Source organism: Notolepis coatsorum (genome assembly GCF_963971535.1).
Source record: "Notolepis coatsorum genome assembly, chromosome: 13".
NCBI lineage: Eukaryota > Metazoa > Chordata > Actinopteri > Aulopiformes > Paralepididae > Notolepis > Notolepis coatsorum.
In genome coordinates, this window is record NC_140177.1 from 56411963 (window position 1) to 56429552 (window position 17590).

Consider the following 17590-nt stretch of genomic DNA (forward strand, 5'->3'; position numbering starts at 1 on the left):
GAGTCAGAATCAGATTTCTTCAACCAGGACTCAGATATGACCAATATATCTGGATCAGCCTGTGCTACCAGTATTCTAAGATGGTCCAACTTCTGGTGCTGAAGGAGACTTCTAATGTTCAGGTGAATCAATCCCAACCCTTTCCTTTCTTTAAAGGTATGTGGATTATTTAGAGAAAGTGGTGTGGAATCTGACTCACGTGATAAAGAAATAGAAGACTGTAAAGTGACTGATATTAAGTTGGAGTGATTTACAGTATGCCAATGTGTTGGGTAATGATCATGAACCCTATCAGAAATCATGACTTCTATATTAAAAGTATAGACACACAGACGGACACACTCATAGACACTGGCAGATAGACACACTCATTTGTGATGGACACAGACAGACAAAATCATAGACGCACATAGACACACAGACAGACACACACATAGTCACATACATAGACAGACAGATACATACAGACCGACCGACCAAATAGTATTGTATATCTCCACACACACACACACACACACACACACACACACACACACACACACACACACACACACACACACACACACACACACACACACACACACACACACACACACACACACACACACACACACACACACACACACACACACACACACACACACCTCTGAGTCATGCTAGTGGGCTCTGTTGGTGGATGTCTGTGTGAGATCTTTGTGATCGGGTGTGAGGCAGGCTAGTGTGTTCTGGGGCAATGGGCTAGAGCAAATTATTTTTATTTATTACATCATGTTACTATTGGGATTTAAATGGGCAGAGAGGCTGTTTATATGTTTTTATTGATTGATTGAACTTTATTAACAGATTGTAGAATGGGTACAGTACAGCTCAATACAACTGCTAAGAGGATGAAGACCAGAAAAATTTTGTCTTGTTTACCTAAGGGTCCTCCATTTTCACAGGACAATATATCTAGGTATTTTAGTAAGACAATTATATTATTTGTTGTGTGAATAATTCATTACAGTAAATACACAACACAGTGACCACACCCACTATTGAAAGCAGAACTATCCCACAGACCTTATGTGTTCACAGTATGAACAGTCTGCAAACACAGAGGATAGACACAGAGGATAGACTCAGTTATGTCATGTCCAGGGTGCAGCCTATACCCCAGGCCTGCCTGTACCTGCTGCGTGTGTTGATTTGTGTGTCTGTGCATGTGAACGTGAGTACTCACTATGTGCCTTAGGGCCTGGCTCTTAAGATCCTACTGTGAGAGAAACAGGTAGAGCTGATGACATCACAGAGAGTGAGAGAGAGACACACAGAGAGAGAATAGTTTCCAGTCTTAATAAAGAGTTTTATGACCTTTGACATACATCGTTAATGACTACAATTGGGTACTTGCATCACCCTGAGTATGTTGAACCAGGAAGAAAACCTGTTATTGTCAGTGGAGGTTTGCTGTCTTGTCTGTCACACTCATGCAAATTGGAGTTGAACCCGGTTTAGCGTAAGGGATGTGGGTGCAGGAGGAAATGGTTCAAATTAGGGCTGTCAGTTTATCGTGTTAATTAGATTAATTAATTACAGAGCAAATTATCGCGTTATGAAAATTAACTCAAAATAATTTTTTTTTTTTTTTAATTTCTTTAAAATTATTTATTTTTTAATCTCTTCATTCCATAAGAACGTAGAATAAACATTTACAATTTTCTTTTTTAAATGGTCCATTTGCATGTTCTTGGTATCTGATTCTAGGGACATCTATGGATCTCAGGGAATGTATTCCCAGTGTCAGAAATACTGTGTGTTACTAGGCTTGAGTAAATTGTAATTAACCAAATGAGAATATCAATTAAATTCTTTTTTTAATTCAATTAAATTCTTAGCGGAGCTAAGTTAACAATATACTAGTTATCACCATACATAACGCTTATATTGAAACACATTGACATTAGGGCCGTTCTTTCAACCTAAAAGTGCACTTTCTTCAACCTCGAACCTAAATTCCTTAGCGACCCGTCTTGCCAAAGTAAACAAATCAGCGCGCACATTCGAGACACACAGATATGAAACGAGTCATACGGAACAAATAACGTATAACGGAGGCTGAAATTAGACCAATGTGAGTCACAAACTCACAACAGTAGTACACAACTACACATACATTACAGACTCATAAAATTGATTCTGCATTGATTAAGTGATAATCAAAACCCAGCTATCTACCCACTGTTTTAGTTTCTATGGTGATGGCAGCACATCACAAGTAGCTCCTATTAAGAATTGTATACAATTTTCCTCCATACTCAACAGGTTCTTCCAACTAATCGTCCTCTTCTCTACACATTCTCAGTTAATTCACTGTCCCTGCTTAGCCTGGGCCACAGCCTTTGTACACCTCACTACTTCCTCTTGTCGCCGTACTTGCTCCACTACCAGCTTCCTCCTTTCTGTGGGACTTGCTTTACTCAATACTGGCTTCCCTGAGCTGAGCCCTAGGCCCCCCCAGCCTTGTTATACCTGATCTACACTGTCTGTATGCCTGAGAGCTGCCTCTGCTTCCTGTACTGCCTGTCTTGGGTTCCATTTCCTCCCTCATAGTTGGATTTGGGACCAAAATACGAACTACATAGCACAGTATTAGATGCTGTAGACAACATAACAAACTTTCCTATACATCACCTCTTTCTCATTGGTGTAACCTTCAAAGCTTTTTTTGGCCGTCGAAGCTTCGGGGCCGAGATTCGATTTTAATTCGAAGCTTCGAATTAAGCTTTGAATAATAATCTTTTTTTTATTTTAATTTCTTTTATATATTCTTTTTATCTTATGTTGTGGGACTTTCACAGCACTTTGGTCAACTTTGTTTTTAAATGTGCTCTATAAATAAAGTGGATTGTATTAATTAATTAAATTAATAATGAGTCGGGAGCTGCGCTGCCTGGGCGGCTGCTCTCCGTTACACAGCCAACAACATTACATTACATAATTATGTTGCAACCTTCATCTATAAAGCAAACAATTATATAAATATTTATATGTAGTTAATAGAGACAAAGGCAGAATTCGACTTCATTTTTTATTAAGACATGTTTTTATATGGGTCGGGACACTATAAAAAATACAGAGAATTGTCAGTGCTGTAAAGTTTAAACCTTTTTAAATCTTAGACAAACGAAACACTTTGCTTTTATGAAATATTGTAACCCGTCATTTGAGGCTTTATAAAAGCAGCACAATGAACACATCGGTCAGTGCAGAGTCCGACCTCATCTTAAATAACAAACAGCATTGCTTGTTGTAGTTAACAAAGAGAGGCAGAGTTATTAATGAGGCGTATGCCGTTCGTTGCATTGGAGGCGCAATATTTTGTGGGGGGGGGGGGATACAAATTGATTATTTTCCTGTCCGAATCCCGTGCCCATCGAATGGAGCTTCGAAGTATTTAAGACGGCCCTAGGAAACGCACTCTTGTGCTGATGCCCACTGAAGTCTGACACAAGCCATTGAAGGACTTTATAGTGTGAGGTGCTTAACAGATTTTTTTTTGATGCCACATAAAAAAGGACATAGAATTAGCGCTGCTACTTTTTGTTCTTTCAAATTCATTCACCTCGTTACATGTTACTGTGATGATGTGTTTTCCAGCAACATGGAGACCATTTAGCCATTCTGCTGTCCAGTGTCCCAGATTAATTTGTATCATGCTGAAGGTCACATCAGAGACGACCTATACAGAGGATGCAGCACATCACCACCACAACAACCTATACAACACAGGGTTCAATTAATGACCACTGGCCAAATTACATTATGGTCAAACTTGCATAAGAATTCAACATCACACTCTGTAGTTACAGGGGAGCGCCCCCCGTTTCACAAATGTACATTACCTGTAACCTAGGACAGTTCAGTCAGGATGTTCTTCCTGTACCCTTACAGTTCAGTCAGGATGTTCTTCCTGTACCCTTACAGTTCAGTCAGGATGTTCTTCCTGTACCCTTACAGTTCAGTCAGGATGTTCTTCCTGTACCCTTACAGTTCAGTCAGGATGTTCTTCCTGTACCCTTACAGTTCAGTCAGGATGTTCTTCCTGTACCCTTACAGTTCAGTCAGGATGTTCTTCCTGTACCCTTACAGTTCAGTCAGGATGTTCTTCCTGTACCCTTACAGTTCAGTCAGGATGTTCTTCCTGTACCCTTACAGTTCAGTCAGGATGTTCTTCCTGTACCCCAGGACAGTTCAGTCAGGATGTTCTTCCTGTACCCTTACAGTTCAGTCAGGATGTTCTTCCTGTACCCTTACAGTTCAGTCAGGATGTTCTTCCTGTACCCTTACAGTTCAGTCAGGATGTTCTTCCTGTACCCCAGGACAGTTCAGTCAGGATGTTCTTCCTGTACCCTTACAGTTCAGTCAGGATGTTCTTCCTGTACCCTTACAGTTCAGTCAGGATGTTCTTCCTGTACCCTTACAGTTCAGTCAGGATGTTCTTCCTGTACCCTAGGTCCCTAGGACAGTTCTGTCAGTATGTGTATTTTTAAAGGCATAGTTTACAAACTACTTTACAGGAAACAAAGGCATAAAACCAAAAAGACAAAAGCTCACGTTTTTAAAAGGAATATATAGACTAATCTCCATCCTCAAGTCTAGTCAAATCATATTCTAATCAAGCGTTAATAGTTCAGTTTGTTCAAGAGCTCGTTTAACGGCTATTCAAAATGAATGCTACACCTTAACACCACTGACGATAGCATTGCCATATAATTAATTCCCAACATGTAGAGCAGTATTCTATTATGCTGCAGAGTGACACACCCAGACAGTTGGTTACTGCTGGGCAATATGCCCAAAATATCATATGGCAATATTTGTCTTAGTTTTGGCGGTATAGTTTTCCAGTACAAATGACAATGACACATTTTTTTATGTCTTTATCTTGTAATACAATTGTCGTGGTCCTTTTTCATTTCATTTAATTTACTTTTTAATACAGCTGCAAGAAATCCTTTTTTGATTAACTATTAAATATACAGTATCTATATATTGTTTTACAATATGTATATATCGTGGATGATGATACATTTACATTTAACGTTTGCATTCAGTCATTTAGCTGATGCGTTTACCCAAAGTGACTTACAAGTTCTGTCACAGTAGGGCTGGAAGGTGTACCAAATATGAAGGTATACCGTCACAAATCCGTGCAAAGGAATGGGTTTTAGTTTACTATATCATCATCCATGATATATACATATTGTAAAACAATATATAGATACTGTATATTTGAAGTTAATAAAAAAAGTCTTGAGTTCATAGCAGTAGACATATTAGCATAGTAGGTAGTAATATAGGCAAGGTCGATTCCTTAGTAGCAAAGTGCATAATGGTAAAAGAGTAAAAGACAGTACAAAATCATATAGTAAATATATATATACATGTACCTGCTACAGGTACACTGTCTCCTATCGGATTTCTTTGTGGTACTGGTAACCAGTTTCTTGGTATTATATATGCTTGTATTTCTTTATTAAATAGACCTTCATATTTCTTGGTATTATATATATATATTATATATATATATATATAAAGCGGTATACTCTGCTGTAGTTCTTGTACTTTCTCCCCCGTCTGTACAGTAACTTATAGTCCCGTCCGTACAGTAACTTATAGTCCCGTCCGTACAGTAACTTATAGTCCCGTCCGTACAGTAATTTATAGTCCCGACCGTACAGTAATTTATAGTCCCGACCGTACAGTAATTTATAGTCCCGTCCGTACAGTAATGTATAGTCCCGTCCATACAGTAACTTATAGTCCCGTCCAATACAGTAATTTATAGTCCCGTCCATACAGTAACTTATAGTCCCGTTCGTACAGTAATTTATAGTCCCGTCCATCCATACAGTAACTTATAGTTGGGACAGTCTGGGGCTGTGTAGCCCCTAGCTGTCTGACCGGGTGTTTCCTTCCCTCTTTGAGAATAGAGTGAAGTTGTTCCTTTCAGACCTGTTCCAGCCTGTGCTGTGCTGTCCCATGTCCTGAGGCAGTGCAGTGCTGTGCCAGGCCGGGCCCGGCCGAGTCCCCTGCTCTGTTCTGTGGGACGGGATTTGTTGACTGTTGAACTGCTTTCTCACAGCATGGCCCCCCTTTTACCACATGCATTAATCTCTCTCTCTACACAGGGTAGAGAGGGAGAGGGGGAGAGAGAGAGAGAGACTGATGGGGATATTGGAATAGGAGTGTGTGTGTATGTGTGTGCGTGTGTGTGTGTGCGCATCCACACGTTCACGGTTTCCTTTTTGTCCATGTCGGAATCCTGTTTGCGTGCGCAGCCTGACAGACAGATTGCAGGCTGACAGACGGATTGCTTTGTTTTTCATCTCATCTGCCCAACTGTCTGCATTTAAATGGATTGTCTGCTCATTGGCTGCTGATGTCAATCTTTCAATTGGACCTGCTGATATTATGCCAGATGTTGTCCATGTCTGGGCTGTCGAAGGAAAGCTTTTAATTTCCCATCACATAGCTATGGCTCCCCGAGGACCAGGCAGCCACGGCAGCAGCAACCATCACACCACCGCATGTAGTAACTCTGACCTGGGATCAGGAGCGTTTTCAGGGAGAAGACCTGGAGCTGAATTTGCCCAATGGGATCAATAAAGGAATATCTTATCTTGTAAAAAAGGTTTGACCAAATCCAAGTCATGTTGTGATTTATTGGAAGTCTTTGTTATGTCAAAAACTTTCTCCAGCCAAAACCAATTTCTATTATTACCAAAAGTATGAATGATGTATGAAGTATAGTGTTCATGTGTTTTGATCCTATTCTTTGAAATTATTTGTAGGAATGGATCTAGGATCACTGATCAGGTCATATGAGCATAAATACCAACATAAACACCACCTTACTAATCTGGTGTCAGATCAACACTCTTTAACTACTAAGATGCTTGATGCATACAGGCCCAGAATCCATTTTCACAAAGCCTCTCAAAGTGGCTTTACTGATCTAGAGTCAGCTTCAGTCTTGGCAATTTCACTATGTTAAATGCTCCTGTCACTGACTCTGGGAAGCCGTGTGGATAGAGACCTCAGCGCTTTGTGAATGGAGAATGGAAAGACATCTCGGTACGCTCACGTTAAGCCCTTCAACTGATCCCTGATCAGCCCTTGTTCAGTGATTAAATACACAGTATACGTTCTGAAGCATCAGACTGAGGGAGAATATAGGCTCTGTTGTGGGGAATGCAAAATTGCAAATGCTTTTCGACAAAATGAACCCATTCCCCCTGCGATACAAAGGTTAAAGACGTATCCTCCTCTCCCTCTACCCCCGCCCCTCCTCTCCCTCTACCCCCGCCCCTCCTCTCCCATCGCCTCCTCCTCTCCCTCTACCCCCGCCCCTCCTCTCCCATCGCCTCCTCTCCCTCTACCCCCGCCCTCCTCTCCCATCGCCTCCTCCTCTCCCACTACCCCCGCCCTCCTCTCCCATCGCCTCCTCCTCTCCCTCTACCCCCGCCCTCCTCTCCCATCGCCTCCTCCTCTCCCACTACCCCCGCCCCTCCTCTCCCTCTACCCCGCCCCTCCTCTCCCATCGCCTCCTCCTCTCCCACTACCCCCGCCCCTCCTCTCCCATCGCCTCCTCCTTTCCCTCTACCCCCGCCCCTCCTCTCCCACTACCCCCGCCCCTCCTCTCCCATCGCCTCCTCCTTTCCCTCTACCCCCGCCCCTCCTCTCCCTCTACCCCGCCCCTCCTCTCATCTCTCCCTCCTCTCCCTCTACCCCGCCCCTCCTCTCATCTCTTCCTCCTCTCCCTCTACCCTCGCCCCTCCTCTCATCTCTTCCTCCTCTCCCTCTACCCCCGCCCCTCCTCTCATCCCTTCCTCCTCTCCCTCTACCCCCGCCCCTCCTCATCTCTTCCTCCTCTCCCTCTACCCCCGCCCCTCCTCTCCGTCTCCTGATAAATGGGTGAAGGTGCAGACTCAGTGTTTCCTCTCACCAGGGTTAAAGTTCACTTTTGTGCAGAGTGTGCGTTCCCGGCTGCTCGGCAAACGTCCTCCCCTTCTCCGTCCACTCTTCCTCCCTCTCTCTCTCTCTCTCTCTCCCTCAGCATGTTAACCTACATTTATACTATGATACCCCCCCCCCCTCCCACATGCCTTCCCCCCGCGTCTTCTCTCTTTAGAAGTGAATGGATTGCATGAGTGTGTAAGATCAAGTAGATCCCTCTGTTTACGAGACAGACGCAGCGTGACACAAGCGCTTGATATCTCCCCCTTCGCAAGCCGCCCGGGTGAAGTCCAGCGGACCACGTGCCAAGTCAGCGACGCTGCGGGAAACCCTGTTCCTGTCTTCTGTCCTCTCTGACCGTGGGAATGCAAGATCATGACAATGATGTTTAGTTGGGTTTAGTTCATCGAGGAAAACATTTGTCTTATTTACCTCATTAGCATACAGAACGTGTCTCTCCTGAGGATAGCGATACTTATTTCCAATGCGGTACAATGTAATGTACACATTTGCACAAGGACTCATCATATAAACCAACCTCATGCGGCGAGCGCTCGAGACGCAGAACATCTCAAGTTTTATATACTATTATCACACAAAATGCATCATCATCCATACAATATCTAAGTCTGTAGCAATATTGTATAAATGTAAGGATATATTAAACTACAAAGCCTTGCACATCATTTAATGTTCACTTATACTTCCTTATATATCTTACTGTGTGGAAGTATGGGGGTCGACATTTAAAAAGACAGTAAATCCAATAGTCTTACTGCAAAAGCGGGCCATTCGGAACCTTTTCAAGGCTGGTTACTATGAACACACAAATCCATTGTTTATAAAGTCTCATATTATGAAATGTAATGATTTGGTTTATTATAAAACTATGCAAATAATGTACAGAGCTAAAGCAAAGATACTCCCAGACGGCGTGCAAAGGTTTTTTTTCAATACATGAAAGAAAATATGATTTGAGAGATATTTGTAAATTTACTGTTCAAGTTTCTTTACTAGTTGTCATACAGAAGTACAGAATACTTTTATATAAAATGCTTCTTTCTGTTTTGCGCCAGAGATTGTGCTAGATAAAAATAGATAAGTATAAAAAGTATAGTAAGTATAAAATAGAAGTCAAGTACGTAGACAAAGTGTTCAATATATACATAGTTACAATATACTATACAGTACAATGCAGAAATGGGATGAGGTACAATTTAGGTACAATTTACAGTAAGGTGTAATGAGGTATGGGTTGTAGTGCAAATTATTTGCCAATAAATATAGTGTGTTTAGGTGTTCTAAAGTGGGTGCAGCAGTCAGTTGTTTGTTTAAAGTGAGTGTGTGGATGTGTGTGCTGTGAGTGCATTTGATGGTTGTTACGATTGTTCAAGCCTTGTTCATTGAGCATCCTGATGGCCTGGGGATAGAAGCTCCTTCTGAGTCTCTCTGTGCTTGCCATGAGACTCCGGTATCGCTTGCCTGACCGCAGCAGTTCAAAGAGGCAGTTGTTTGGGTGGCTGGAGTCTTTGATTATTCTCTTCGCCTTGCCCATGCACCGCTTGTTGTAAATGCCTTGGAGAGTGGGAAGCCCCCCTCCAATTGTGCGTTCGGCTGAACGGGCCACTCTCTGTAGTCTGCTACGGTCTTGTGCAGTGCTATTCCCAAACCAGGAGGTGATATTGCCAGTCAGGATGCTCTCTATTGTGCATGAGTAGAAGTTCTTGAGGATCTTCTGACTCACGTTGAACTTCCTTAAACGCCTAAGGAAGTAGAGGCGTTGTCGTGCCTTCTTGATAACACTGTCAATGTGTATGGTCCATGTCAAGTCCTCAGATATGTGGACTCCGAGGTACTTAAAACTGCTCACTCTCTCAACCGGTGCCCCAACGACTTCAAAAAGCTAAGAAAGGGATTAAAAGGAGGTGTATTTCTATTATTGGGGTTAACTTACATTTACATTTACATTTAGTCATTTAGCTGACGCTTTTATCCAAAGCGACTTACAAGTTCTGTACGACAAGCCATCAGGAACAATGTGGAACAATGATGATATACAGTTAAGAATGAGTAATTCGCTTTTGGTTTTTAAGAAAATTGTTTGTAAAGGGTGAATAATACTGTTTTTTGCTATTTATTTTAGAATACTGGAGTCTTATTTTTGTTAAGAATATAGGACAGGCATATATAAGCATTATGCTTCAGTCTGTACCTTTTCAGTCACTGTAAAATCAAATATTGTTAAATTATGGTGTATATTGTATTGTGTGAGATGAATAAACTACTACTACTACTACATTAAGTATAATACTGATTCCCGTCCTAATAACTTATACCTATATATAATAATAACCTATACCTATATATAATAACCTCTACCCTTATATAATATCTATATATAATAACAACCTGTACCTATATAACTTATATGTGATAACAACCTGTATTTAATAGCAAACCACTTCACCACAGTCTGCAGTTGTTTTTAATTATTTTAAATGTTTAATTGATTGACTTTCTGTTTCTATGTGTTCTTTTTTTTTGTATTTATTATGTTTTGTATTTCTCTGTCATTGTAAATGAGAGCTTGCTCTCAATGATCCTTCCAGATTAAATCAAGTTTGAATGAATAACATACTGTATAGGTTTCTCTACTTTCTGCTCCGGTCTAATCATGAATCTGGTGTTTTGTTTGACGAGGTTCTTCGTCTTTATTGTTAGTCAGCCACAGTGTTCCTGTTTGGGATCTAGAGTGGATATCTTAGTGATAGTAGTGTCTGTTCTTTAACCAAAGACTCCCCCACACTGACGCTATAACATCATAACGCTATCTGATGAATGTGGACATTATCAGCCGTCAGCCATGTCGATAGCCCTGAGTAGGATAGGAACCTTTTCTTTTAACATTACATTTACATTTGCATTTAGTCATTTAGCTGACGCTTTTATCCAAAGCGACTTACAAGTTCTGTACGACAAGTCATCAGGAAGGGTACAACTCTTATCAGCTGAGTAACAATGTTCATCAGAGTGATGCGTGTTACAGTGTTGGTTAGTTTATTAGGACAAGTGCATGACAGTAAGGTTAGTTGGGGTTAGATTATAATTTTTTTTATTCCCCCCCCCCCCCCCATTATTTCAGATAATGGTTGAAGAAGTGCGTCTTTTTGTTTTTTAAACTTTGACCAGTCACCTGGTTCTTTTAGCGTTTATCGCTTTTTCTTCGCATTCATACTTGGTCAAGTTCGACCGACAGAGCAGGCTGAAAGGGTTCAGATGGGGGGGAAAGACACTCTGGGAAAGGCACGGCTGCCGTCCGGGATTCGAACGCGCTCAGCGCGAGCGCGGTTGTCCACGGCGCTGAAATAGCACTCGCGGTACGTGGTGAGCTACTGGAGCTCCCCTAAGAAGAAGTGCGTCTTTAGTCGACGGCGAAAGATTGGACGGGATTCGGCTGTCCTAACTGGGGTGGGTAGTTCATTTCACCATTGTGGGGCAAGGACTGAGAATAGGCGGCTTCTCTTTGATGACCCTCCCGGAGCTTGGATAGGAGTAGGTCTAGGTTTTAACAGGCAGCTTAGCTCAAAGGACTTGCACCTATGGCCTATTGACCTTCAGCTCAAGATAGGGTATTGATCAAAGGGTGACCTTATCTTAAACACACATAAAGATGCTTGTGTGCACAGCTGAGTTATAGGGCGCTACATGTATTCTACTATAAGCATTGGCGTTTCTTGCCTGGACACGCTACTATTTCCAAATCAAATGTATATAATAGGTATTATGTTTCATCATGAATGCATGAAGGGGGGGGGGGGGGGGGGGGTCGTTTTTTTATGCTTTGATGGCCAGTAACGGCATTCGTGTTCAACGCTACACACGCTGATCAGCTGGATAGATATGAAAACATTGTTGGATCAAGCTGAAATTTATGTCAGATAGTCCTTACCTTTAAAAAAAAAAAAAAAAATGTATCCTCTCTTTCTTCGATTTTTCTCTGTTTTCTCCCCATCCCAATTTAGTCGTTATGCCAATTCCCCCCCTCCCCTACCTGTTTGTTGTGCGCATGTTCTCCTACTGGTCGGTACAAGGGAACCCTGAAGTAATCCGCATGCTTCCTCCGACACACGCGGCGACAGCCAGTGACTCTTTTTTCACCTGGCAGCGAGGACTCTCATTGGTGAAGTGTAACGCGTGGGAGGTCACGCTGCCTTCATCAAGTCCTGCCTCCGCTGAGCAAGCGCCCAGACCTGACCTGTAGGCGTCGCTGTCCACAACGCCAGATTCCCACCCATGACTTGCCCTCCCCCTAGCCCAGCCAAACGGGTTACTATAGCGATCAGCCCAAGCCTCAAGCAATGCTGACTCTGGGAGTCAAGACCACAGCCTCTTGCATTGGTGACGAGCGCAATCTCCGCTACGCCACCTGACCGCCCAGATAGTCCTTACCTTTGATGGGGGTTATTCCAAAAAGAATATTCCAATTGTCTGATCGCGATTTCCAGTATTGGTGTCCATCTGGTCCCGGACATAATTTGGCACAACTTATGGATCGAGTGTGCCAGATGCGTTTCGAAGTGGTCGGATGAAGCGATTTACTCGGCTCCCTCTAAATTTAGCAGATATACGGTTTCAAAGGATGGGCGGCACTGCCATCTAGCAGGATGCGGCCGGTATTGCACTTTGGCGAACGCAGAATCCTTTCCTATGGCAACACCGAGATCAGTGGATGAATAATGAATACAAATATCGAATAAAAGAATAAACAACCAAAACCCTGGGATATCTCGGGTCTGGTGCCGGATGTGTTAAATGACTTGCAACAACAACAACAACAACAACAACAACATTGACAGTTATGTGCACCAGGCTGTCTGTGCTGTTTTTAGAAGAACGGTATGAGCACTGAGCGCTGATCGTTAGCCAGTGTGAGAGAATGTGACACACAAACCCAGTGGACAGGATCAGGGGGTGACATCATGGCAAGGGGCCATGAGGAGCTCATGTGACGAGGAAAGGTCACAACGTTTAGCCCCTGGCTGCTGAGGGCCCCTAGTGATCAGCACAGTGGTTTTCAAGAGGAAACAATGGGCCTCCTTGACTGAACGTGTTGTGCTCAGGCTAGTGTACTACTGTGTTCCATTCCACAGCATGTGAATCACACAGTTGTTTTGCCAAAGTCAGCAAACCAGCCAAAGCTCCTTTGGGGCGGGGATTATCTCTGATTATTAATTGGCTATCGCTGATGTCACTCTTCCACCCGACGTGTACATGGATGTGACCTAGGGGTAATTTTTCGCACTTTTTTTTTTCAACCTGGTGTCACTCCTCAGGGGCTAGTGTGTGACATCAGCTGAGTCGGGGCCAGATTCGTGTCTGGCGCGCGGGCCGGAGCAGGGCATTGTGGGAGTGCTGATGGAGAGAGGGATGTGGAGGATTAGGGTCAGCAGCAGGAGTAAGGAGCTCAAGGAGGCCTCCTCCACTTCACTTGCACAAACTCTACTGTACTCTACTGCTCCTACTGCAGTGCCACAGCTATGTTCATGTGTATCGAAGCTGTGGTTCATATACAAATACACACTCATCAGGCCTATATAATCTTTGGTATGGATGTTTTTGTTCTTCCTAGACGCTTTGTAAATCATGAATATTTAAAATCCATAGTCCTCCTCCAATAAGTCATTAAATGAAATGGCATGAAAGGGGGGAAATAAAAATCTATATTTGGTGTCAAAGTACACCATTGTTGTCTATGCTAGACCATGATAGGGGTCTAGAAGAGGTGTCCATGTCTTTTAGGGGCAACAAACTGAAAAGGTTGAGAGCCACTGTATCAAAGGGTGTTTGTCTTCCAGGCCGCTGTAATCTACTGTATTTGAACAGATATTTTCACAACCAACGGGCTTGGATGCAGTTGTCACTTTGATCTTGAAAAAGAGGATCCCACACACACGCACACACACACACACACACTGGTCCCAAGTATTCATCAGAAAGAGTGTCCTGAACAGCGTGCAGGATCTGCTGTAGTTATGACACTGCATGTTTGCATTATGAGCACTTTGTAATGTGCCGTGATGGAATGTGTCAGCAGGTGTACACAGTCCTCGTCGCGGCTGGACATGCTGCGAGGGTCTCTGCGCTCACTGACCTGTTCAGTGCACATGACGTCCCAAGCTGGACCGAAAGAATTCAAACCCCCATGCAGTCCTTAACCGGTGATCCATGAGTGTGCTCTCTCTCCGTGCCACCACCACGGAGGAGGAGGAGGAGGAGGAGGAGGAGGAGGAGGAGGAGGAGGAGGAGGAGGAGGAGGAGGAGGAGGAGGAGGAGGAGGAGGAGGAGGAGGAGGAGGAGGAGGAGGAGGAGGAGGAGGAGGAGGAGGAGGAGGAGGAGGAGGAGGAGGAGGAGGAGGAGGAGGAGGAGGAGGAGGAGGAGGAGGAGGAGGAGGAGGAGGAGGAGGAGGAGGAGGAGGAGGAGGAGGAGGAGGAGGAGGAGGAGGAGGAGGAGGAGGACTGGAGGTTAGCTGGTTCAAACCCAGCAGGGCTCTCTCCCATCGCCCTGCTCTCCACTCATTGGCTTTGTCATTCCAGCTGCGATGGTATCCGTGAACAGAGAGCATTATTCATGTCCTCAGGAGGGGGCCGGGTCCTAATTGAAATTCCGGGCCTCTTTTTCTTTTTTTGAGAATGAGGCCGGAGCCGCCGGCAGCCACCATGTCCTCTCCGTGCCGTCACCTCCAAAAGGCCCCATCTGGAGCGTCAGTCGGCCAGGGATACGCCCGGGATACAGGCGGGACACGCTGAGGGAAAAACTAAAGAAAGAAGAAATTCAAATTCAAATAAAAATGTATGTGTTGAGATAAACGGATGGGTGAAACGGGAAAAAAATAGTGAGTGCCAGTGTTTCTGCACCAATCGCCTTCTGGGAGGGTTGAAGTGGGGTCCATGCCCGTGTGTTGCACAGCCTAAAGGAGTGAACTGTCTCTGGTAGTTGCGGGCTGGCGTGGTGTGCATGTTAATGACTGCGTGGATGAATTGGAGCCATTCTGATAGAGGAATGAGCACAAGGAACCTCTTTCTTGCTCACTGCCACAGCAGCCTACTGCCTTGTTGCGCTGAACAGCACAGGCCGCGTTGTCTGTATACTGTATGTTCATTGTATCTTTTGAGTGTAAAGTTGTGGAAGAAGACACATGTTGTTTGTATGTATGCCCTCTGTCAGCTGAACAATTAATTGTTAATAAATCCTTTAGCTGAATTCCATATTGCCTTGTGCTCCGGGTTAACTGCCTCAGAGCTAGTATCAGTCATGCCATACATTGGCCGATGGCCATGTTGCCAGAGTGATATTACCTCAATATTGCATCAGAGCGAATACAAGGCACACCTCACTGCATCACGATGGCATCCGTGTTCCTGCCTGTCTCCGTACTTACCTTCCGGCTACCGCCTTGTGTGGGTGATCTCATCAGCCATGTGGCCCATTTCTGTCAGCAGAAATCTGATTTATAGATTTGATGTTCTATTTTCATTGATATCGACCGTTCTATTACCACCAATATTCACAAAAAAATATCGTCTGTATGTTGTCTTTATCATAAATCTAAATATGGGTGTATTGTAGAGATATCGCTGACTAAATGTGCTCTCTCCGACTACCCCTCCCCCATCTATTCTCTTTGCCAGGGATCGAGCTGTGTCTGCCTGTGTGGCGTTTCTCCATGACCATGGTGGCCAGTTTCGTGGTGCTCGGCGGCCAGCTGCTGATGCCAGGAGTGGCTTACCTCTGTCGTGACTGGCAAGTCCTCCAGGCGGTCATCATCTGCCCGCTGCTGCTCATGCTCTCCTACATCTGGTGAGGGAAAGACCCAGCTCGCACTTAGCTACACATTGGCACAGATCTGCTTTTACATTGGTTTTCATAATGCGTTTGAAGGTGCCCTGCCATACGGTGGTGGTAGACTGTATAAACTCAACTAAACATGCTATCGTAGCCTATTTAATTTGGGTGACACTTTCAACAAAGTGTACACGCCTTTTTCATTAACATAGGATAGTCTGAAGGCTAGACTACAACATTACGCCCGTTTAGTTCTTTATTACAGTAGGTTTTGTATGCATGTCAAAAACGTGTATTCATTATTTGTACGTTTTCAGCTCTTACATCCTGTTGCAGTCAATTGTAATTTTTTTTTAATATAATTAAGAAATAGAAGAGAAGCTTGTCTTTTAAGTGCTGCCTCTTCTATTAGTGTGCACACATCTGATAGAAAAACCAATGAGGTAGATATCGTTGATTGGGTGCAGTTTAACGCTATACTTGTGTTCATTTGTAAATCTACCTGATAGTCCATGTGGTGGCATCTTAAGTTCTATCTACATATTCAATGTGTCCACTTTTCATACTATTTAGTGTCTTTTCACCACAAGATGCTGTGATCAGTGATATTATACAGTAACATTTCCAAGGGCGTTTGACAGTGGTGTATTCCTCCTGACTCCAGGTGCTCCACCGGAGAGGATGGGTTGGATACTTTGTTTCCTTCTAAAATTGGCTGCCCCAGTTATTGTAGAGCTGTTAACACATGTATTTAATCTTTCTATTTCAACAGGAGAATTCCCTTATGTTTAGAAATCGGCCCATGTGACCCCCCTTCATAAGGGTAGTGATATGAGTGATTTAAATAATTAATGCCCAATATCCAAACTACCAAGCTTGGCTAAAATCATGGAATCCTTGGTGAACAACCAACTCAAGTCTTTCCTCTCAACTCACTCAGTTTTAAGCCTGCACCAATCTGGTTTTAGAGCAAATCACAGCACTATTTCAGCTGTTTCAAACATTATGTAATATTGGTATGAGTAGAATGTCCTTTGACTGGTTTCAGAACTACTTGTTTGAGAGACGTCAGAGTTTCTGCAGATTACTAATGGTGTCCCACAGGGTTCAACCCTGGGGCCAGTCCTCTTCACCATATACTGTATAAATTATATTTGCCAGGCCCATTTATATCCGGATGACACAATTGTATACTGTTTTGCTGACATTGCTCAGCTAGCTATGGAGAAGCTGACGCTTTCCTTTAATGCCCTCCAGAAGGCTCTTATAATTCTAATGCAAATAAAAAGATGCATGATGGTCTTATGATCCAAAAACATAGACTACGATAACCTACACATCTCAACTGTAAATGGCACAAATATTGAAAGGGTTACAGAATACAAATGTCTTATAATCTGGCTCAATGACGAATTCACATTTAAATATCATATCGGGAACTTTACTAGCAAACTGCGACAAAAGATTGGCTTCTTATATAGAAACAAATCCAGTTTCCTTGTTCTGTAGAAAGATTAAAAGAATGTTGAATCAACTTTCCTGCCCATTCTGGACTATGGGGATGTAATCTACAGGCATGATACAGCCTCCACACTCAGGCCCTTGAACTCACCACTCTGACCACTCTGCACTGAGGTTTATTACTGGTGATGTACAACACTCACCACTGTATTATTTATGTTAAGGTCGGTTGGTCCTCATTAACGGACAGGTGTGATAACCATTCGTGCTTTATACATTTATAAAG

General features: G+C 43.4%; 1 protein-coding gene across 1 annotated transcript in view; it reads left to right on the top strand.

Moving 5' to 3' along the window:
• LOC311239231 (uncharacterized protein) overlaps positions 1 to 17590 on the top strand; it is an 85862-nt gene that overhangs the window by 45975 nt on the left and 22297 nt on the right. Inside the window, 1 exon segment of the mRNA XM_084327531.1 lies at positions 15690 to 15858. Coding sequence (XP_084183657.1) covers positions 15690 to 15858 — 169 coding nt within the window.